Source organism: Panthera tigris, chromosome C1 (genome assembly GCF_018350195.1).
Source record: "Panthera tigris isolate Pti1 chromosome C1, P.tigris_Pti1_mat1.1, whole genome shotgun sequence".
In the NCBI taxonomy this organism is placed as follows: Eukaryota; Metazoa; Chordata; class Mammalia; order Carnivora; family Felidae; genus Panthera; species Panthera tigris.
In genome coordinates, this window is record NC_056667.1 from 180,598,596 (window position 1) to 180,623,848 (window position 25,253).

General features: G+C 37.0%; 1 protein-coding gene and 2 pseudogenes across 3 annotated transcripts in view; 2 read left to right on the plus strand and 1 right to left on the minus strand.

The window, feature by feature from the left end:
* DNAH7 (dynein axonemal heavy chain 7) overlaps positions 1-25,253 on the minus strand; it is a 264,436-nt gene that overhangs the window by 67,672 nt on the left and 171,511 nt on the right. For all 3 annotated transcript variants that reach the window (XM_042994954.1, XM_042994955.1, XM_042994953.1), the window contains 2 exons: positions 13,206-13,360; positions 3,349-3,539 (listed from right to left, as the gene is read on the minus strand). In XM_042994954.1, the coding sequence (XP_042850888.1) occupies positions 3,349-3,539; positions 13,206-13,360 (346 nt within the window). The remainder of the gene's footprint in view (positions 1-3,348; positions 3,540-13,205; positions 13,361-25,253) is intronic.
* On the plus strand, positions 20,895-22,140 carry LOC102966793 (annotated as a pseudogene).
* Positions 23,363-23,495, plus strand: LOC122241599 (annotated as a pseudogene).

Genomic DNA, 25,253 nt, shown 5'->3' on the forward strand with positions numbered 1-25,253 from the left:
CAACTCCAAGGTGAAGTCTAAAGCTTCATCCCAGTATCTAATGGCTCTTACACGCTTTGGTTCTACATCTTAGAATTTCTCCTTCTCTGGTTCCTTCCCATAAGTAGGAAAGTAATCATGGTCAGGTCTCTCCTTTCATAAAGCAAATAAACTAGTAAGTCATTCTCTTGCTCTCCCACAATCCCCTTCAGCTGTGGAATGATCTCCCTTTGTGTTCTCACGACCGTATTTATTGAAACTGTTGTTTATATAAGCTTTCTGTCTCTATCTCATTTCATTTTTCAGCCCTCTACAGTCTACTCTCATCCCAGCCTCCACACATCCATAAATACCCACAGCAATAAACTATAGGAACTTTCTGGCTCTGGTCATCAATAAACCCATAAGTCAATAAATACTTACCTGACCTTGGGTTATGTTGAGCACTGTCCCCCAACCTTTATTCCCCCCCACCCCGGCCTTTTTAAACATCTATTTTGCAATCTGCCTGCCCTCTGCCTGTGTGTCTTGAGTTCAGGTCCGCACTTCCGTCTTGAGCATCACCTCTCACACCTCCTTTCCATGTACCTTTCATTTTTGATATGCTGAACTAATTGTGGAGTCCCATGCACACCAACTAGGAAATGTCTGCATGTTCTTCAGCTCTGGCTGCTGAGTGGGAGACTTTATGTTTCCCCACCTTTCCCTAGTAAGAGAATTTGAGACTATTTCCTTTGCAAGAATGGAGTCATTCTTCCTTTGTAAGAAAAGTCTCAGAAAGTGTAAAACAGCTGGTTGCAGTACCCCTAGGAAGGTGACTCCCTTCTCTGCCCAAACCCGGCACCTTCTCCATGGTGGTTTCCTCTGGGTTAAACTTTTCCCCTCACCTGACCCATGGTGGGACACTTAGTGTAGATTACATGAGCATAATCATAAATTTAGATGGGATAATAAGAAATTCCTGAAATCGAGCAATTAAAAACTCCATTAAATGTTGTCTTGTAATTCTCTACTGCTTTGGCATTTATTCGTGGAAAAAAATTAAGCTTTCGAGAGAGTTTCCCTGTTGGCATGAGAAAACAAGTGCACAAGTTAGATTTCCTTTAATCCCCAAGCTATAGCCATAGTACTGAGGGAAATTTATGTTTTACAAATTCTATCTCATTGAATTCAGATACAAGGAGGTATTCATTCATATTCCATTAATGTTAGATCTTTCGAGATCAAGATTTTGTAAATCTAGGCATTTGCTCACAAATAACAATAAACATTCAAATAATAACAAAGAAACATTTCAAGTTATATAAAATATGATTTCATAATTTTATTTTCATTTAGATTCAAAAGGATTATAGCACCATGATATCATCCCTTGGGAACTTTTGAAAGCAAAGGTACATAAAAGATCCTAAAAATAGGATGAAGAGGAAGTATTTTAATTTGTAAATGAAAGCAAGTAACTGCCTCACTATGTTTTCTAATCCCTGTTTAATCAATCCCAGCAATTAAAAATAATGAAGCAATAAGGCACTCTAGGGATCTTAAGGATTTCAATACTGAATCATAGATCAGTTTCTTCCCCACAGCAGTTTATGACTTCTATAACTAGTTACTTGTCAACTAAGAATTGTTGGTTAGTTGTGATATTTTCATAGTTTTTACTGAAAAGTAAACATGGCTTACCACGTCATCTATTAAAAAAATTTTAACACAGCTTTGGGATTTTATCCTTTTCTCTTATGCTTCACTCTTTCTCACTTATATTTAAAAGCTAAACAATAATGCTAATTGTTAACACTCACACAACACTATGTGGTGGGCCTTAGTCTAAGCATTGGCACAGATTAATTTAATTAGCCTTTATACCCCTCCATGAGATAGACATTTATTATTCCTGCTTATAGACTAGGAAATAGAGCCACAGAGAGGTTGAATAACATCACACAATTGGCAAGTGATAAAACTAGGATTTGAACCAAGATAGTTTGGGTCCAGAATCTATGTTCTTAATCACTGCTAGATACTACCACTCCTAATAGATAAATAGATAATACACAATTTAGGTGCGTAGATAACATTTATTTTAATAAGTTAAAAATAGGTGGCCAAGAACTTCCATATTTTAACATTGTGTTTTTTTAAAACTAAGCTCAAGACTTTTCCCCAGTCTTCCTGGCTGCCCTGAAGCAGTAGGGACATACTTTAGTATGGACATACTTTAGACTGGACATACTTTAGTATGTCCCCAATTCTGAACTCCTGTGTTTTCCTAGTCATAAATATGGTCACTTTACATATACATTATTTACACTGTAAATCTCTTGAGAGCAGTGACACTGTTTTTTCATCTTGGAGGGAACGAATTAGGTCATCTTTATGTTTCCTCTGCCTCTATAGGGAGATGCCTATGTTAATTTAAATATTTCCAATAAAGGACAGTTTTTGAACTCTCTGGATAAATCTTGTCTCTGTATGTAACTTTCAAAATCAAAATCAAGATTTCTTAATGTCCTCTCCTGCAAGATTTTTTTAAAAAATATTTATTTTGAGAGAGAGAGCACACATGCATGCATGGGTGTGGGGGGCGCAGAGAGGGGAAACAGAATCCCAAGCAGGCTCCATGCTGTCAGCGCAGAGCCGGATGGAAGGATTGATCTCATGAACTGTGAGATCATGACCTGAACCAAAATCAAGAGTTGGATGCTTCACCGACTGAGCCACCCAGGCACCCCATCTCTTCCTATCTTCTGTAAATAAAAGTTATCCCTCCCTAACCTCTCTCATTCCACAAACATTTACCAAGAGTCAACTTTATCGAGTGCCAAGATTTGGGAATAAAAAAAGGAATGACCTCCAGGAGCTCAGTGGCAGATCAGTATCTCAAGTAATTTTAGTCATTGACTAGGACTTTAAACTAACTTTGCTCTTGAAAGGAAATTCTAGTATTTTAAAAAGAATTAGTGATCAAAATCAGTTCCTTTAAGTAATTATAAAAAATCAGATAGCAGCAACCTTATTCTGAGAGAGAATGGATTTTTGTTAATGCCAATGCCCAGAATTAGCATATTATCACTTATTACAAAGGATGACCATATGTGCCATCTATCCTTAACGATGAAATTCTAAGAATAATATCAATTATAGAAATTAGATTCTCAAAGTTTACTTTTCACTGCACACTGAAGGCTCCTTTATTACTTACATGCACACACAAAATAAACATTTGGAAATTATTATAGCTATTTCAGGAACTGCCAAGCAAGGACAAAATCTTTTTCTTAGGAAGACCTGTTCTTCTTATGGCTTAGGAGGAAAATATAGTCATTAATTGTACAATTCGATAAAGAAACATTCACTTTAGATACTGGCCTTTACTGATGTTTCAGGAAGATAATGAGGATTTCTTAGCTTGGTAGTAATATAGAAGCGGAAATCTGGCGCGTATTCAATGGTAGAGTCCCCGAGTCGGATACATATACTCCCACCCTGCTTAAAGGTCTGTTTTAGTAGAAGAGGTTCCAGGATAGGATCTAGCTCTTCTCCAACATTTTCTAGTAACACTGGAGTAAAATCAGAAAAAAAGATGCCATGTTATTTTAAATACTGACTGTAAACATTCAACTCTCCAAACTCTTTTAGCCTTCTACATTGCTGTTATTCCTAGTTACCTATAAAATTATTTTTGTCTTCTGAGTATAAGGAAATGGTATCATAAAAATAACTGGAAGTCTGTGGGAAGGGCTTAACCAGTGGGTCTGTCTTGTCATTTTGCACACTTCCATGCTTTTTGGTCTGCAATTCACCACGTGCCCAAGTATGATGGCAGTGAGCCGTCTGAGACACCAGAGAATAAGCGTTTCAAGTTGTAGTTATTTGGTTACATTTGTAATCATAAAAGTAACTCACGCTTAAGTAGCACATGTGGAAAATGTAAGAAAGACTAAAACTATTAAGCAAGGAGGCTATTAGACTGAGCTGGTGGCTGAGTAAGCAAGCCAAGCTCTAAACTTATAAAAGTCTTAAGGTTACAAAATCAAGTCAAAATCAAAACCCTAAGGCTAACCAAATACGAACAGCCAATTTTAAGCTATTTAAGCTTTTGCTCCCTACTTGTTCTCTATCCTCAGCTCTGGTCAGTGGGGCACCCTAACAACTTCCAGTTTGGTGCTGCCCAATTCCAATTGTGTTTTGCTCAAATAAACATTTAAAAATTTTAGTGTGCCTCAGTTTATCTTTCAAATATTTTACACAGTTGTCTCATACTCCTATGCAGGTGGGTAGAAAAATGACACAAAACTATGTTTGATAATTATTTGTTGGATAAATTTGTCTCTTCAGTATTTTTATTCATCTTTTTCTATACACAATTGAGACTAAACAATATACCTAATTTTGCATCCTAATTATTTTGCTTGACATTATAGCATAAATATTCCAATTAAACCTGATAAACATGCTTTTAATTACTGTATAATAGTCACATATTAACTTTATCTTTTTTTAAATCAATTCTCTATTATTATATATTTCAATTGTTTTCTGTTCTCAGTGTTACAAACAGCACTGTATACAAAAGCCTTGTGCTTAAGAATACTTTCTTATGATAGCATTCTAGAAGGGGAATTCCTGGCTGAAAGATCAGGGACATTGTTAGGGCTCATGACACATTTGCCAAATTAGTCTTACATTTTGGTGTTTGGGGTGCTATTGCAGCCAACCTTGAATAATGGTGTTTTGCACAAGTCCTTCAAGGGACTAGATGTGCAGTCTTGATGGGAAACAAGCTTAGGGTATTGGGATAAGCTTGAGACATTGGGACGAACCTCTACTGCAGTTACAGACATATTCTGCTCCTTCCCAGAGGTTACTCCTGGCTTAAATGAATTCCTGAAATTGTCTTGTCAATTTCTTTCACTGCTGAGATCTTAATTAACCGAAGCAGGCATGTCAGATGATTTTTAAATTCCTTTTCACATTTTGCTTGAATGAAATGATTCTTTTTCATGGTTAAATAATATGGGAGTATTATAATGTATTAAGTACATGAATCTATTATTTAGATTGCTTCCATTTTTCCATTGTTAATAATGCTACAGTGAACATCTTTTTTGAATAAATCCTCGTGTTTATCTGTGATTACTTAATCAAGCTGGAGTCCTAGAAGCGCAATTAATTTAAAGGCCATTTATATTGCCAAATTACTTTCCTGAATGGCTGAAGAAATTTCAGAGTTGCAATGAGCCCTCATTTTTTAAACTTGTTTTTCTATACAATTGTACTTACAAATGCCAGGCACCATGTTGACATTTAATTTTCTCATTCTCAAATGCTTTCAAAAGCATGGAGTATTGTTACCCTAGTTTTGTATATGGGGAAACTGAGGCAAGGCAATTGAGGTAAAATTTTCAGTTAAATCATAGTAAACGACAAAGCAAATACTTGAACTAAGCCGTGTGTCTTCTTACACAGCTTCTTTAAACACAATGTGATATTGCCAGCATTAAATACTATATTCATGACTTTTACAATTTGATAGGTAAAAAATAGTTAACACTTGTATTCAAGGCTTGACGTTTCAGTTGATCTTTGTCTAGTTATTTTTTTCCCCCTCTGGATATTGTATATTAGTATATTTGCCCTGTTCCTGGCACATGTGTACTGTGTATTACAATCAGGTTCAGTTCTAAGTGATAAAAAAAACTAAAATAGTGACATGGAAAAGAAGGACTTTATATCTCGTGTAAAGGGGAGCCTGCTGTAATTAGTCTAGGGGGGAAGGACAGTGTGTCTAAATGGTCAGAGATCCAAGTTGTTGCCATCTCGCTCCTTTTTGGCCAAAATGGCCTTTCAAATGGCATCCACATTCCAACCATCAGAAAGGAAGAAAACACAGAAACGGGGAAAATATCTCTTAAGGATATTTACAGAGAAACACAAATGGCATTTCCACTTATATCATGAGGGCCAGACCATAGTCAAATCATCACATACAACCACAGTGGCAATCAGGAAATTTCTTTCTTTACTCTGTACCCAGCTAAACATGGGGGTAGCGCTAGTTTTTAAAACTTCATTTGTATTGTTTTTTAAAAATGTTTACTTAGTTGTGAGAGAGAGACACAGTGCAAGCGGGGGAGGAGCAGAGAGAGAGAGGGAGACACAGAATCTGAAGCAGGCTCCAGGCTCTGAGCTGTCAGGACAGAGCCCGACGCGGGGCTTGAACTCACGAACCATGAGATCCTGACCTGAGCTGAAGTTGGATGCTTAACCAACTGAGCCACCCAGGTGTCCCTCATTTGTATTTTTTAACACTGTGGTAGCAAATAGCTCCCCATCCCCCAGTTTTCTGCCTGTTTTCAAATTTGTTTACATTTCTTTTTACATTTTATATTCCCGTAGAAATTTTCAAAACTTGTTCAAAAGTAAAAAGAACAGTACACTGAACGTGATGTACTAATCATCCAGCTTTGACCCTTGACCCTTGCAAATGTAGCCAATCTTCTTTCATTTCTTCCCCATCTCATCCTGGATTATTTACAAACAAATCCTAGAAATCCTAAAACTTCACCTTTAGATATTTGGCTATCTCTGAAAGGTAAATACTCTTTTTTAAAAATTGCCACAGCTTAAAAATTTATCAATAATTCACAATTTTATCAGATATCAAGGCAGGGAATATGTTTCTACCTGATCTTAATATATTTTATAACTATTTTTTAATTATTTACTGTTTTTTCAGTAGGTTCCATGCCCAATGTGGGACTTGAACTCACAACTCTGAGATCGAGAGTCACATGCTCTCCCAACTGAGCCAGCCAGACACTCCTGTCTTAAAATATTTTGATTATAGTTTGATTATTTAAATTGGGGTACAAATAAATTCCACAAATTATAATTGCTTGATAATCTCCTAAGTTTAGTGTTTCTTGGTTTAGCTGAAAAATTTTTAGAGTCAAACCTATTAAGCTTTTTCTTTTCTATTTTATCCATGTGTATTTTCCTAGAAAGTTCTTTTACAAAGACAAGATATCATTCCCCTATGTTTTCTTTTAGCATTTATGTCTTTTATTTTTTCTTTCATATTTAATTCCTTAATTCATCTGGAACATATTTTGGTGTGAAGGGAGACTCAATATATTTTTCCACAAAACCATTTTCTCAACACCATTTGCTGAATGACCTATCATTCTCCCATTGGTTCATAATGCTTACCTGATGATGCATTAAAGGCTTATATTTATTAGGTTTTATTCCAGAACTTATTCCAGTTGAGTCCAAACTCACTCTTTTTTTTTTTTAACGTTTATTTATTTAAGAGAGAGAGTGCACGAGTGGAAGAGGGACAGAGAGAGAATCGCAAGCAGGCTCCATGCTGCCAGTGCAGAGCCTGATATGGGGCTCGATCCCACAAACCTGTGAGATCATGACCTGAGCTGAAACCAGAGCTGGAAACTTAACCGATTGAGCCACCCAGGCACACTCAAACTCACTCTTTTTTCTGAACTTGTATTGGCTTTTTTATTTTCTTTCTTCTGTGTTAGTTTTAGTATTATTTCCAAAACTTTTATTTCTGAAAGAGTTGGCATCTTTACAACATTTAGTTTTCCTATCAGACAGATAGGTCTTACTCAAGTCTCCTTATTTTTCTGTGAAGTTTTGTCACCTTTTTACTATGCATTGTTAAAGTCATCCTAAGTTTCTGTTTGATTTTGTTTTGTTTCCTATTCACTAGTTGACTATAATCACTGCACACTTATTTTTTCTCAGTTGTTATTTTTAAATATTCTTTTTGGAATATATACACTCCATTAAATTATTTTATCCTAATAGCTTTTTAGCTAATTTTCCTTGGTTTTCTAGATGAAATATATTGTCTGCAAATAAAATGTTATTTCCTCTTTCCAAATGTTACCGCATCCTCATTGTTTCACTGCACTGAAAAGAACTTTCGTAATAATGTTAAGCAACAACAGTGATACTAGATACCAATTTCTCATTTTTTATATGATCAGATTTTTTCAATCTATTAATTTTCTAGAATAACAAATGAACCGAAATTCTTTTTATGAAATATTATAACGTTTAAATTTTGTGGAACTGCCTCAGCTTTTATTGACAGCATTTTTTTAATAAAATCTCATATTCAAATTATTTTTCCCTAAAATATATTATACAATTTCATCCTTTACACTTATTTGTTTCCTATTTTGAAATGGAATTAAGAGTGTCTATATTAATATGTATGAGTCCCTTTCAAAGCTAAAATACATATTACAAAACTTAAATATTATAGACTTAGTTCTTTTTCCCACAAGTGAAAATTTATTCCTTACTAACAGAATCAAGTCTTAAGCCTGTTAAGTTTTCTATAGCCTCCTTATTTCAAAGAAATCTATCCTCACAATTGAATATTTACTATATTATAAGCCTCAGTGAAAAATCAAAAGCATTCTAAACTTAAAAAAACAGGAAAAGAACAAAAATCTATAGGTATATGAATTATCCCAGAATGCTCTCCTTATTTTGACTCCTCTAACTTTTAATTAGATCAAAATATGTTTCATGTTAAAACACAGGAGCAAAAATGAATGAGACGGGCTTTTCTTCATATTTCTATCATCAAAGTTAACAAAATGCTGGTTTATGTAAAAACCTCCTTCCTCATTTCCAAATGTCAGCTCATCAGTATTTGCAAAGCTTGTGGGAAACCAAGATCAGGGACCAAACACATGGCTTGCTAATATCTTTTGAGTAAGGCAGAGAATCTCACTAAAAACAGTTATCTTTACCAACAGAAATATAAAGGAAACCAAGTATTCTTTTCATACTTATTTCACTTAGGACAGAAACTGATATCAGTTTTTTATTACATATCATCTACATTATTCTACGTTAGACTTCAAATTAATAGAAAAAATCTTCCGCATATTATGTTCAACAATGCAGCATACTGCATCCACAGTAGAGTCAACCCTTTTGGACCACCTCCTGGGAACCCTCAAAGAGCTTGGAGGTGAGAAGCAAACAGTTATGCACATAATAAAAGGGCAATAGTAGAAACCTATAAAAACTGCATTATTGGCATTTCATTGGAGAGGTTGAGAATTCACAGAAAAAGAGGTGTTTGAGTTGTACCTTAAAGGGTAAGCTTAAAAGACTTCACCAAGTGGATGGAAGAACAGAGAAAGCCAAGAGATGTGAAGCAATGCCATGTTGTATGTATCCCCTGTTCCTGTGTACCCCCTGCTCCCGTGTTCTAAAGTTCATCACATGTGTGATCTCGGTCTCCCTCTCAAACCCATAATATTTCTCCAAAATGGCAGAGACCAAGTCTGTCTTGTTCATGCTAGGTTTTCAGTGGTAGTGGCAAAACAAGTATTTGTTAGGTGAATGAATGAACAAAACAAATGAGCAAATGAAATAAAACTTAAACCAGAAGTAGCCTTGCACATTACACGCAAGGGGGAAACAAAGTGAAGTGCCAGGAGAAAAAAGGAAAGAAGGCTCAGGTATGACAGAGGCTGCCCTTAAGGCAAAGATTCTTTTTCCACAGAGGTAATGAAAAGCCATTCAGAGATGTTTTAGACAAATTGATTTTTTTTTAAAACATTTTATTTTGAAGCAATCTCTACATCCAACATGGGGCTTGAACTTACAACCTCAAGTTTAAGAGCCACATGCTCCATCAACTGAGCCAGCCAGATGCCCCTAAGTTGATGCCTTTTTAAAGTTTTGTCTTGTTTTTCCGGGATATAAAACAGCCTAACCCAACGAGAATTGCTTTATCGGGATATAAAATTGATTTATCCGCAATGTCTATATGATTAATATCCTATGCACACCTTATTCATTGGTATAGCTAATATAGATGTATCTTTCTTTTCTACAACGTTGGCTTTCAAACTTTTTTTGTAAGCAGTACGATACTTTTTTCCAAAGAGGTTATTATCTTAAAACCCAGTATAAACAAAGTAAAGGGAGGCCCGTCTGGTTGAAGAAGAGCCAGGTCGGTGAAGGAAGAGAAAACCTCTACCTTCCCTACCCAGTCTGCCAGCAAGGGATGACAGATTAAAAGCCATTGTTCTTAATAGGCCACTATCAACTGCTTATGTTTTAAAATTGTAACAGTAACCAATTCTTTTACCTGAAGTGTCAATAGAAAAGTAATTGTAAAATCTGCCAACTGCTACTCTCTACAATAGATTAAAATTTTTCACTTCTGTTAGAAGTGAATAATGTTAGAAGGTATTGTAAATAATTATTGTCCATTAAAATTTTTTTTTAATGTTTATTTATTTTTGAGAGAGACAGAGAGAGAGCGAGCATGAGCAGGGGAGTGGCAGGGAGAAAGGGAGACAAAGAATCCAAGGCAGGCTCCAGGCTCTGAGCCGTCAGCACAGAGCCTGACTCAGGGCTTGAACTCACAAACCGCAAGATCATGACCTGAGCCGAAGTCAGACGCTTAACTGACTAGCTACCCAGGCGTCCCAATTATTGTCCATTTTTAAAGTAGTCCATTCCCAAAAGTAGGTTAAAGCAACCGCGAGCGGCACAGGCAGCACTGGGCAAAGGTAGAAGACCTGGGGACTAGTTTCAGCATTCCCCTTTACTAGGTGTATAATCTTGGTTAAGCCACATAACTAACATTCTCTAGTACCTGACTTACCTTGTTCATAAAATGAACTGGTTGGAATTACTACTGGATTTCACACGTTTTATGGTCACAACTCCAAGTAAGAAACACAAATCTTGATCAAGCACACACATATGCACATCAAACCCCCAAAATTTCATAAAATAATGCTTACTGATACTCCATGCTATGCAGCCTAATATATTCTATTCTTTGCTACTGCATTTCATTTAAAAAATACTAGTCATGACCCACTAGAAGTTGGTTTTCTCTCCCACAATTTGGAAACCACCAGACACTTTGTCTCCATAGACCTTTCTTCTCTAAACTGATGTAACACTAACTTAAGATCCGTGACTGAGATTGTAGAATCTCAGAATGTCAAACATGTGGTAGCGGCTTTTTTTTTTTTTTTTTTTACTGTATCAAGAAAATTTGGCTAAGTGAAATCAAGTAATTTTTTTTAAGGTTTATTTATTTTGAGAGAGAAGAAGAGGGCAAACGAGGACGGGCAGAGAGAAAGGGAGAAATAATCCCAGGCAGGCTCCACACTGTCAGCATGGAGCCTGACATGGGGCTTGATCTCATGAACCGTGAGATGACACCAGCTAAGATCAATAGTTGGATGTTTAACCCACTGAGCCACCCAGACGCCCCAAGTAATTTTAACTAAACTATTTAAGGTCCCAATTCTTTCAAGAAATCTTCCCTATTTCTGTGAATTCTCATAAACATCTGTGCCTTTCTTATTATGCTAATATAATTGAATATATACTAATTTAATTAAAAGAGAATATGTGCACACCACAGGCAAATCTCCAAGAAACAACATACATTGAACTTAGCAGACACTTCCGTAACTACCTAAAGTACAGTAACTCATTTCTTCCTCATGCTATATGCTCAAAGTACAGATGGGGAAACTGAGTCTCAGAAAGATCACTGAACTAAACAATGAGTAAGAGGCAAGACCTCTAACTCCAGAGCTAGTGCACCTACTCACAACAGCATAGTGGTTCTAACAAGGATTAGTGACACATGTCCACTTTCTATTTTTATTACTGTTAGTAACACATGTTGTCTGATCCTATTAAACAAGCAAGATATTTGATAGTAGAGGTCATGTTCACCCTTTTCTGTAACGCATATATCACTATACCATACTCCATGAACACCAGTTGGATGAATGAAATACCATTTGCGTATGTGTCTGTGTATCCATATACACAAACACAGATTTTGTAGGTAGACTAAGGTTTTTCATTTCACGTGTACCCTAACCAAACCTAAAATTGTAATATTTTAAAGATTAGATCATTATTTTATTTAAAACCTTTTTTTTTTAATGTTTATTTGAGAGAGAGAGAGAAACAGAGCATGAGTGGGGGAAGGGCAGACACACGCACGTGCGCGTGCGTGCGTACACACACACACACACACACACACACACACACACACACACACACACAATTCCATGCAGGCTCCAGGCTCTGTCAGCACAGAGCCCAACGCAGGGCTTGAACTCAAGAACCACGAGATCATGCCCTGAGCCAATGTCAGATGCTCACTGACTGAGCCGACCAGGTGTCCCAAGATTAGCTCATTATTAACATGCAAAAATAAAAGGTCTAGAAGACTACCTGATACATTTGTTGTAATTCTTCCATGTTGTACTAGCTCTAGTAGCAATTGGAATTTGCTCAACTTGTCCTAAGCACAAACATGTTGTTGTTTCATAATGTTTACATCCATTTATTTGGTCAAGTAGTCAAAAGTTGATAGGTAACATAAATTTCAAATGTGACAACCCCGGGGCGCCTGGGTGGCTCAGTCGTTTAAGCGTCCAACTTCAGCTCAGGTCATAGTCTCATGGTCTGTGAATTCAAGCCCAGCTCAGACTGTGCCAACAGCTCAGAGCCTGGAGCCTGCTTTGGATTCTGTGTCTCCCTCTCTCTCTCTGCCCCTCCCCCACTTGCACTCTGTTTCTCTCTCTCTCTCAAAAATAAAATAAAAACATAAAAATTAGAACACGATAACCCCAATTTACTCAGATCATAAACATTTTGTGTTTCAACAAATGTGACATGTGCATAGAGCTTTATTGAAAAATCCCTGTCATGTTTCTAATCTCTCCATCCTGGCCGATAATAGTCAGCCATGCAAAATGTGTGTTCACTTCTCTGCCACTTGGGTAGGACAAGTTGAAAGAAGAATAAATAGATAATTGGACTAATGTGTTAAAATACTTCTGGCATATGGAGTGGTCCTATTAATTGCAGAAGCAGAATTATAATGAGAACTAAAGAATGGAAAACCACAAACAAAAATGAAAACAGCTACATTAGAGGAAGCCTCACAAGTGAATCTTGGGACAAAGGAAACAGCCTAACCCAACGAGAATGATAATCTCTCAAGTTCTTGATTAATTATCGATAAGTAATGAAAGATATAACAAAGCCATTATTTATTTAAGATGAGTCTGACACAAATATCTTTTTAAAAAAGAAAAAAACCTACCTCCTTCTGGGTTAGTTGTGCCCTTTCCAGGCATTACCGTAATGTACACTTATACACTTACTATTCAACTACATACCAGGGGTACCAAACTGGATGCAATTTTCCAGAGTCCTGACGTAGTCAGGGTCACTTAATTTAATTACATGAAGACTATTGGTTTTTTCCATGTTCTTGATCCATTTATTAGCCTGACCTTGAGGATCTATCATCAGAGGCCACCTTCTTGCATTCCTGAAAGAGGGAAAAAAGACAATGCTGGTCAAATCATGATTTGTCTCTATGTTAATAATCATGCACATATCACTTTCTTACAGTATATGCTTTATGGTAACATTTTACTTTTTAATGTACTATGAGAAACTATGTTCTTATAGCAGAAACATTTACATTGACTAGACTATTAAAATCACAACTATAAAAAATCACATTGCAAACACATTTTTTGGGGGAGAGAGAGAGAGAAAATGTGAGTTGGGGAGGGGCTGAGAGGGAGAGAGAGAATCCCAAGCAGGCTCCACACTGTTAGTGCCGAGCCTAATGACGCGAGGCTCAATCTCATGAACCGTGAGATCATGACCTGAGCCAAGATCAAGAGTTGGATACTTAACTGACTGAGCCACCCAGGCATCTTGCAAGTTGTTTACTCTTTGGAAAACAATAATTCTCTAAAGGTTAAACTTTTGAAAACATTTGTCGCTTTTTCTGGTTAAGTCAATTCATTTAGCAAGAACACTACAAATTGGGAAACCAGTTTTTCACTGGGCCCTGCCATTAATTACTTGTGACTCTGAAACCATTTCTTGGTTCCCATCTGCTATCATTTGTACAAGAGAGAAAGAGAAAGAATTGAGACATCATATCTCTCTTTGAGATCTAGACCATTAAGGATATAATGGTCTAAAAAAAAAAAAAAAAAAAGGATAAAAAGCATAATTTGAATCATCTAAACTTCTTGGACCCTAAAGTGTAAATACAACTTTTGACCCAGTATTTGTTTCAAACACTTGTATATTTAATGTCATACATGTAGTTCATTACATATTTCTAAGCTTCCTACAGACAGAAAGATATTCTCTGAAAGTCAGTTTTTGCACTATGGGAGAGCTCATACTTACTGCTCTGTTCTTACTCACATCCCTTTTTTATGGTAGGATCAAGAGCAGTAAACCATGAGATACCCAGTTTATTTTCCAGGGTCACAAAGAATTAACCAGTATCTGCCATCACTAAATAGTATCCAACCATATAGCCTTCTGCATCGTGTGAAATGCAATCAGCATTAAGATTACTGTTATTCTCTTGGAAGTTTCAATAAACACAAGCCATAATTCTGGTCACTTCCCTAAAGATACTGCCATATTCTTCAAAAGTGAGCACAGGAAATTCGTAGGTTGCCAGAAGAGCAGAAGGAGAAAATAAAAGGTGACTGGAGCAAACACAAAACACAACAAGGCGAGGCTAAAAAGGGATAATTTATTCAGTATCATCTCATTATAATATGAATTTAGAAATTCATGGGATAATTTGTCCCAAATGGAAGTAACCCATTTAAGTATTTAGTATTTAAGTTAGAACCTGGAATAAAACATGTAGTTTATATTGTAGAGAAGACAGACTTGCCCTCCAAATTAGCATTATACAATGTAATAGTCAATTTGAAATTGAGTGACTCAGTCTTCCTTCTGTTGCTTCCACAATTTTTAACCACAGATATTCATGCTGTTTCTTTGTCTAAAATGCACTTCTTCCTCATCTTTTCATGTTCAAGTCCTATGCATGTTTCAAGGTCAGCTGAAATGTTATGCAATTCACAAAGTACCACAGATTGTCTTAACGGAAATTTATTTTCCCACAGTTCTAGAGGCTGGAAGTCCAAGATCAAGGTGCTGGCAGGTTTGGTTTCTCCAGAGGCCTTTCTCCTTGGCTTGAAGACAACACAGCCCTCTCCATCTGTCCTCATGTGGGTCTCTCCTCTGCGGGCATTCCTGGAATCTCTGATTATAAAGACACCAGTCCTATTGAATTGGGGCTCCATTATACCTAACTTAACCTTAATTATCTCCTGAAAAGTCCTGTCTCTAAATAGTCACATTGAGGGTTATATACTCAACATATGAATGGGGGGTGTGTGTGGACAATTCAGCCCATACCATAATATTAATTATATTAAGAAGAAGTGAGACCAAAAGAGTAGTGTAATATCTTAGATATAATCAACTAATAAAAATAGAATCATATCCATAAGACACTAAAGGGTATGAGAAGGAAGATTAGAAAGGAATAAAACTTATAAATATGTAAAAGTCTCATTCTGTCACATTTTAGAAATACTTTTAAGTCGGGAGGATTAAGTGTGTTAGCATTTATGCTTCCCCAAAGAAAGTGAATGACTCACTCTTCCTTCTGTTGCTTCCACAATTTTTAACTACAATACCCATAATCATGTTGTTCCTTTGTCCAAAATGCACTTCTTCCTCATTCTTTCACGTTCAAGTCCTATGCATGTTTCAAGGTCAGCTCAAATGTTACGCACTTCACAAAGCCTGTCTTGAGGTCTCTGTTCTCTCTGAAGTTCTTTAGCAGTTCATCTATATTACATTTATGGTACTCTGATAGAATGATAATATTCTATTATGGTAACTTTATAATTTGTCAACAGCATCACTCATCTAAGTTGTGTATTCTTTGAGGGAAAGGTCCACAGTGAGTCTTCTTTATCCTTTTTTTCCTGGATCACATAAAGTTTGATAATCTACTGGAAGGCAAACAACCAGAACACGTCTGACAAACATCATATGGGTTAACAGATTATAAACACAGACATTTTCTAAGTGATCCCCCTCCATGGAGAATACCACTCCAAAGAATACCATCTCAGATTCAGAGGAAAGGATTACGGTGCTGACCAAGCTGGGCTAAGTCCATTATAGTCTTTCTCTTCCACTGATTGCAATGAAAAGTTCTGGATAAAATACAAAAAGCAACTGTTTACAGATTCTAAAAAGTAAATAATGAAAAGTGAATGGAAAGAAAGTTAAAACTGGAGGAATGATCAATAAAGGGGTAGTGAGTTTCCTGTGTTTGTTTGTTTGTTTGTTTGTTCGTTTTTCTTTCTATCTTCTGGCTTTGGTTGAAGAACAGACCTAATGGGCACACTGGGCAGCAATCACAGGTAGCAAAAATTCAAACTAGAAGACAAAATGATCATGTGTGAACAGGGTAGGGAGGAGGATAGGCAGAGGGAACCTCTTTTTCCTTCTGTCCCTGTCCCCAGGTCAACCCCAGCCACAGAACCATATTCCTATGCAGAAGGAAAACCAATCTGAGAGATATCAATTGCTCTGGATAGCAGAGTTGGGCAAAGGGGCCTCTGCTGTGCATGGTGTGTAAGGGTTTCTTAGTCTGCCCAGGTTGTTGTAACAAATTACTTAAATAATAGACATTTTCCACAGTTCTGAAGGCTGAGAAGCCCAGGACCAAATTTCTAGCAGATCCACTGACTGGTGAAGGCCTCCTTCTGGTTTGCAGGTGGCAATTTTCTCATTGCCTCTTCACATGGTAAATTAGTGCCCTCTTAAGGGTGGTAATCCAATGAAAACTCCACCCTGGTGACCCAATTACCTCCCAAGGTTGCACCTCCAAATACCATCACATTGGTGACTTGGGCTCAACATACAAATTTGGCAGACACAAAGATTTAGTCCAAAGCAGGGGGAACCCCAGTCTTTTTCTTTTTCCTCTTGTCACTTTGCCCCAAGTGTGGACATGAGTTGTGCAACAGTGTGGGAAGCTGAAACTCTGAGAGAATATCATCATTTTGCACAGAAAAATACAGAGAACGAGGTCCCTGGGATATGGAAAGTACAGGAGAAATCCTGGAGAAGACAGACTCCAAGAAAGGATTTCTTAATCTAGACACGAGTTCTGATCTGACTACCAATCTGTGCAGGTGCAAAACCTATCCAAAGAAGCATATCAAAGGTTTTGAGCTATGATATAAACCCACGTCCCAGACTCACCCCTGAGTAAAGCATGCTGAGAAGCATCTCTAGACAGCATAGCAAAAACTTTAAATTAGGACTTCACATTGGAGACATCGTGCCCAGAAAGAAAAGACAGAAATTGGCATCTGAACCTTACCAAGTTGTTTGACTACTAAAACAAAAATCAATCTTATTCAGAAGATTTTAATAGGAACCAGCATCTCATTTTCAAAAGGCCCAGGGTACAATCCAAAATTTTTTAACAAACAAAGAGCTAGAATGTGACTAATTCTCAAAGAAAAAGCAGAATGTTAGAATTACCAGAAAAGAACTTTAAAGCATCCTCCACAAGGTAACAGCATTATAAAATAATAATAGTAATAATAATAATAATAATAATAATAATAATAAATGGAAAGAGAGGTGTTCTCAGCAGAGAAACAGAAAGAATAAAAAGGACCAAATGAAAATTTTAGAACTGAACAATATCTGAAATCGGATCCAGTGTAAGGATTCAATAGTAGAAAGGAGATGACAGAGGAAAGTCAGTAATCTAAAAGACAGATGAATAAAAATAATCCAATTTAAATACTAAAGAGAAAAAAAGATAAAACAAACACAGCCTCCAAGATCTGTGAGAAAATATTAAGAGGTTTAACACTCATGTGATGGGGGTCCCAAGAGAGAAGAGGTAAATGCAGAAAACATATTTGAAAATATAATGGCTGAAACTTTCTCAAACGCAGTGAAACACACAACCATACAGTTTCACAAAGCTTAGCAATCCTCAAAAAAAGGAGAAACTAAAAACCAAAAAAACATACAGAAATGCACACACACCCAGATACGCTGTAATCAAACTGTTGATAACCAAAGATTTGAAAGCATGGTTTTTGAAAGCAGCCAGAGAAAAGTGATACATTATACATCGATGACAATCATGCAAATGACTGCAGATTTCATGTCAGAAATCACAGAGCCAGAACATAGTAGAACAGTCTCAGAAGAATGAAAAGAATTGTCAACCCAGAATTCTATATCCACCAAATATAACCTTCAAGAATAAAGGTGAAATATTCTCAGATCATGAAAACTAAAAAAATTCTTTGTCAGCAGATTCCCTCTAAATTCTAATGTTCTTCACTCTGAAGGGAAATGATACTAGAGTGAATCTTAGGAAAAAAGCCACAAAATGGTAAATATAATGGACTATTTCTCTCTTAATTTCTTTAAAATATGTATAAATATGGAGACAAAAACATTCAGTTAGGGGGAGCTTCAAAGTATACAGACATACTACATACGACTACTATAACATAATCAGGAGAGGGTAAAGAAGACCTATATGGTTGCAAGCATTCTACAATTTTTATTTTTTTAATTTTAGTTAACATACAGTGCAATATTGGTTTCAGGAGTAGAATTCAGTGATTCATCACTTACATACAATGCCCAGTGCTCATCACAAGTGCCCTCCTTAGTACCCATCACTCATCAAGCCCATCTTCCACTCACCTCCCTCCATCAATCCACAGTTTGTTCTCTATCATTATAAGTCTCTTGTGGTTTGTTTCCCTCTCTTCTCTTCCCCCCACTTTCTCATATGTTCATCTGTTTTGTTTCTCATAGTCCACATATGAGTGAAATCATATGGTATTTGTTTTTTTCTGACTTATTTCAGTTAGCATAATACATTCTAGCTCTATCCATGTCATTACAAATGGCACGATTTCATTCTTTTTGACAGAAGAGTAATCTTTTATAAAACACACACACACACACACACACACACACACACACACACACTACATCTTCTTTATTCACCAGCCTATGGACATTTGGGGTCTCTCCATAGTTTGCCTATTGTTTGTAATGCTGCCATAAGCATTGGGGTGCATGTACTACTTCAAACCTGTATTTTTGTATCCTTTGGGTAAATATCTAATAGTGCAATTGCTGGATCATAGGATAGTTCTTTTTTTAATTTTTTGAGGAATTTCCAGCATGGCTGCACCAGTTTACATTGCCACCAAGAGAAGAATTCTACATTTTAATTGAAGCAGGAAAATATTATTTGAGTAGACATAAAAATTTGTACTAAAAAATAATGCAGGGGCACCTGGGTGGCTCAGATGGTTAAGCGTCTGACTTTGATTCAGGTATGATCTCATGGCTTGTGAATTTGAGCCCCACACTGAGCTCTGTGGTGACAGTGCAGAGCCTGGAGCCTGCTTCGGAGTCTGTGTCTCCCTCTCTCTCTACCCCTCCCCTGCTTGTGCTCTGTCTCTGTCTCTCAAAAATAAATAAACATTGGGGAAAAAAAATAATGCAAAGCATTATAGTGAAAAAATCCAGTAGATAAATTAAGGTGGAATACTAAAAATTGTGGATTATTCAAATTATCCAAAAGAATGAGATATGACAAACCGAGCAACAAAAATCACATGTAAAAACAAAACAAAGAAAAACCCCAAAATAATAATATGGTCGATCTAAATTCAATTATACCGACCACATTAAGTGTAAAGTTGTCTAAACGTATAATTAATGGAGGGAGATTATCAGACTGGAAAAAATATAGGCTCTGTATGCTATCTATAAGATACCCTCACTTTAAATAACATTTATATTAAAGATAAGAGTAACAGATACACCATGCAAACACTAATCAAAAGAAAGCTGAATTACATGTAGACTTCAGAACAAGAAAAATTATAAGGGATACAGAGGGATGTTACATAATAATAAAAAAGTCAATTTATCACAAAGACCTAACAATCCTACATGTTTATGCATCTAACAACAGAGCTCCAAAATACATGAAGCTACAACTAATAGAACTGAAGAGACAATCAATAGACAGATTAGCAAGGATGTGGAAGATGTGAACAACACTATGCCACAATTGAACGTGACATTTAAAGAATCCTTGGAGTGCCTGGGTGGCTAAGTCAGTTAAGCATCCAACTTTGGCTCAGGTCATGATCTCGCAGTCCTTGAGTTCGAGCCCCACATCAGGCTTTGTGCTGACAGCTCGGAGCCTATAGCCTGCTTCAGATTCTGTGTCTCCCTCTCTCTCTGACCCTCACCCATTCATGCTCTGTCTCTCTCTGTCTCAAAAATAAATATACGTTAAAAAAATAAAAAAATAAAAAATAAATAAAAGCCTTAAAAAAAAAGAGAATCCTCTACCCAATAATAGCAAAATAATATTTTTCAAGTATACATAGAAAATTGAGAAAGACCCTATTTATGGCATAAAACAAAGAAATTTAAAACAACTGGAATCTTACAATGTATGTTCTCTGAACATAATGAAATTAAGTAAAAAAACAAAAAATAATAGAAAATAGCTTAAAAGTTATCAAGTATTTGGAAATTTAAAAACATATTTTTAAGTGGCCTATAAAGAAGTCTCAAGATAGGACATATTTTGAAGGAAATGAAAATACAGCATATCAAAATTTGTGCTATGCAGCTAAAGCAGTGCTTAGTGGAAAATGTATAGCAGTAAATGCTTAGATTAGAAAAGAAGAAGAATCTAAACTCAATAACAAGCTTTCACCTTAGGAAACCACAGAAGAGAGTAGTTTAGGCCAAAAACAAGAAATAATAAATATTAAAGCAGAAGTCAATAAAATGGATAACAAAAAAGGTGGATAAAAACAATGAAATGAAAGGTTAATTTTTAGATAGGATCCAGAATATTTATTAAGCTTTACCTACGCTGATCAAGAAAAAATAAAATAAAAAAAAGGAAATGCTAATTACTGATATCCGGAATGAGAGAGAAGATTATAATCATAGACCTTGCGGACATTAAAAGGATGACAAGGTAATACTACAAACAACTCTATGCCCGTTAATTTAACAACTTAGTTGAACTGGACCAATTTCTGGAAAGATGGAAACTACCAAAATTCACTTAAGAATAGATAAATTGCTGGGCACCTGGGTGGCTCAGTAGGTTAGGTATCCAACTTAGGCTCAGGTCATGATCTCATGGTTTGTGGGTTCAAATCCTGCATCTGGCTCTGTGCTGACAGTTCAGAACCTGAAGCCTGCTTCAAATTCTGTGTTTTCCTCTCTTTCTACCCCTTCCCCGCTCATGCTCTGTCTCTCTCTAAGTAAACATTAAAAAAAATTTTTTTTTATAAAGAATAGATAACTTTAATGGTCTTTTAACTCCTTCAAAATTGAAATCATAGGTAACGTCTTCCAACAAAGAAAGTTCTAGGCGCGAATAGTTTCTTTGGTTCTTTCTACAAAACATCTAAGAAAAATAATTCTACATAATCTCTTCCAGAAAACAGAAAGGGGGAGAACACTCTCCAATTTGTTTTATGAGGCCAGCATTACCTTGATAATGAAATCCTGCAGACATGCCAACAAAAGAAACCACATACCAATATCCCTCATGAACAGAATGTAAAAATCTTCGACAAAGTGTCAGCAAATTGAATCAGAAGTATATGATTAAGGAGAATACATGAAGACCAGGTAGGGTTTATCCTAGAAATGCAAGGTTAGTCAAACATTCAAAAAAATCAATCTGTAAAATTCACCATATTAACAAACTAAACTTAAAGCACACATCTCTCTGCTTCTGGGGGTGTAGATATGGGGGCCGGCGACACGGAGGAGGATGCCTCAACAGCATCTTTCCCAGAGAGTATGAAACAGCTGAGACACTACTCAGTTCAGAAGCTCATATGCTCCTGGAGCATCGAAAGCCACAGAATGAGAGTACAGAGGTTGCATAGGGACTTCCTGAGGTCTTCATGAAAACTTTAAATGTCACAGCCCGTCTCAGTCATTTCAAAAACAGGAGAGTCCATTGCCAGTGTCCGCAGCTTGTTGCTTTAGGAGAAGCTTCTTAAGTTTGAGTTGGCCTGTTTGGCCAACATTTGCCCAGAGCCTGCTGAGGAGTGGAAGGCTCTGACCCCAAGCCCGGTGGGGTGGTTTGAAGGTTAGGAGCTACAGCAGATTCTTGACGGTATCCAGACCATGCATAGCTCTCAATATTAATCTCCAAATGTCACCCTGCTGCTGAGTGAACGACATCCCCCGCTGGCCTGGGGTCTGCCTCCGACTTACACGAACTTATTTTGCAGAAGACACTTGGGCTTCTTTTGGATAGAACAACCTGGCTTGGTTTTGGTTTAGGTGCTACTTCAAACTGGACAACCGGACCATGGATGCCCTGACCTTGCCTCTGGGAAGGGTGAGATGGAGAGGTGCATATGAGCTACACTGTTGACTAGCTTACACCAGGGTTTTGGCCCTTGTGTTATTTTTTAAAAAATTGTTCTTAATTTTTTTTTTAAGTGACCTTTATTCTTAATGTGGGTCTTGAACTTATGACTCCCGAGATCGGGAGTCACATGCTCTGCTGCCTGGGCCAGCCAGGTGCCCCTTAAGATTTTATTTATTTGGTATTTATTTATGTATTTATGTATTTATTTATTTTTGCCCCTGGGTTATTTTTGATTCCTAAGATTTCATGTTTTAATTTCAGTGTGTTTGTAGTTTTTGACACTATATTAGAGCACATCAAACTAGCATAGGAAACAGCGGTCTTCCCTAAATGCAAAAGGAAGAATTAAGGGGCACTTGGTTGGCTCAGTGGTTAGAGCATGCAACTCTTGATTTTGGGGTCATGAGTTCAAGCCCCACTTTGGGCATGGAGCCTGCTTAAACAAAACAAAAACACCCAAACAGGAGCCCCCAAATATAAATGCAAAAGGAAGAATTGAACCAGACCTGTATCATCATCTGAAATTCTCAAAGACAGAATAGTGTTAGTGACTGTGAGACAGCATTGGCATCATTGTGCCAGAAGTCAAGGAAGTCAAGGAAGAAGGGCATCACCGAAAGTAATCACACCTGAGGATAACTCCAAGCATCTTGGGGCCCACAGCCCTGAGGTAGATAGGTACTTGGCCTGTTTTCTTGGAGTTCTGAAGGATGTAGGTTTGGAGTCAGTGGTCCTAAAGCACTGTTTTCTCACTCCCAAATTAAGATTTTTTTCCTTCATAGGCCAGACTTGAAGGTCTAACACTTTGAAGACTCCTTGTATGGGGCATTGAATCCAAACCTCTGACTTGCTACTCAGCAGCGGGTGTTCTCTGATGGAGGTGATTTGGAAGGAGGGAGCCTGCCTCTTCCTGAGTCGCTACAATGTAGGCACTCTATTTGCGGGGTAGTTGTGGGGGGTGGGGGAGAGAACTCTTCAATTTCTAAACATGCTAGCTTTGTGCAGTGGCAGTATCGTAGCCAATGAGGTTTATGCAAGGCACAGTTACTGCTAAAAGGGGTAAAAAAAAAATACATAGCTAAACATTTTAGCTTTGATTTTTCTGAAAGGAAATATGCCTATTTTCTTCACAATTTGGAGATTTTTCTTTGGGGCACTTGCTGGCTCCCAGTGAATGCATGATCCCAAAAATGTTTGGAGAAACAGCAAAGTTTCTTTTTATTTATTTTTTTCTTTTTTGGGTAGGTTCCACACCCAATGTCGGGCTCAAGCTCATGACTGGAGATTAAGAGTCACATGCTCTGTGGACTGAGCTTGCCAGAGGCCCTAACAAAGTCAGCTTTAAAAGTTAAGATAGTTTGGGGCGCCTGGCTGACTCAGTTGGTAGAGCAAATGACTCAGGGTCACGGAGTTCAAGCCCCACATTGGGTGTAGATTTTACTTAAAAATACAGTAAGAATAATAATAAAAAAAAAAACAGATTGTTTGATGTCTGCTGTCCAAGGCAGAAATAAACTTTTCATAAATTCTTTCAATTTCTGAAATGACATGGTTTGTAAGTCACTGATATTCTTGATCAACGTTTGAAGGAAATAATCTTTTCATCCTTGGACAACTTTACTTCTTTGAGGCTTATCAGAGTTCTGAGTTGTAAGTTATGTGGATAACAATAGTATCTATTCCATAGATCTTTTAAGAAGATTGAGAAGATTACTAAAAAGAGCCTATTAGTGTCTGCCATACATTATGCCCCAATAAATGTTAGCTCGTATTAGTAGCTCGATCAGATGAGCAAGGGTATACAGATAGCTTGCTTCATAGAAATTAGTGCAAGAATTTGGTACTACACCACGGGTTCTGGTATCAGGCTATGAAAACAAACCAAATGAATTTTATTTATTTATTTTATTTACTTATTTATTTTTGAGACAGAGAGAGAAACAGAGCATGAGCAGGGGAGGGGCAGAGAGAGAGGGAGACACAGAATCTGAGGCAGGCTCCAGGCTCTGAGCTGTCAGTACAGAGCCTGAAGCAGGGCTCAAACTCACGGACTGGGAGATCATGACCTGAGCTGAAGTCGGACGTTCAACCGACTGAACCACCCAGGCGCCCCTGCAGAACTGTTTTTAAAGAGAGGCAGTAATGCGTGCAGGTTGGCACGAAGGGATGGAAGAGAAAGAACAGAGTGGAAGGCAGACCTCAGGTACCATCTAGGCCCGTGCGCTACTTGGCAAGAGAGCAGGCAGTGCCGCCATCTTTACTGGGGTGCCCGCTTGTGCCAGTAATCCATGAGATGTCTCAGAGTATGAAAGTATATATGGGCCTGGCATACACTTAGGCACTGATAAATGGCCATAAGATAATTAGAAGTAGATTAAAAAAAAACAAAAAAAAAAAACTTGTACTAGGGAATTATTTGAAAAAGCAATGTCATGCTATGTTATAGATTCAAAGTCTGGTCAAATTCTGCTGGACATTGTTCTCTCTGGTCCCAGGTCACATCTTACTATTCAGAATCGTTAGCAGGAGACCCTGCAAAATCCAATCATCTGTGCAACACTGTAAGGCTCATTGTATCATGTTTGCAAAAACCAGAAACAAAACATACTGCACATTAAAACAAAAATATCATGTTGTCAAACCCTCATAAGAAAGCTAAATTAACTGGAAGAAACTTTTCTGAAAATTGTACTCATTCTGGTTTTATTCAAATTTATTAAACTTGAGGCTTGAAAAACAGTAAAAAAAAAAATATCTCAATAGACACAGAACAAGCACTTGACAAAATTTAACATGTAAAATGGTACGAACCCTCGGCAAACTAAGAACAGAGGGAATTTCCTTTACCTGATGAAAAGGATATACAAAAAACCCACAGCTAATA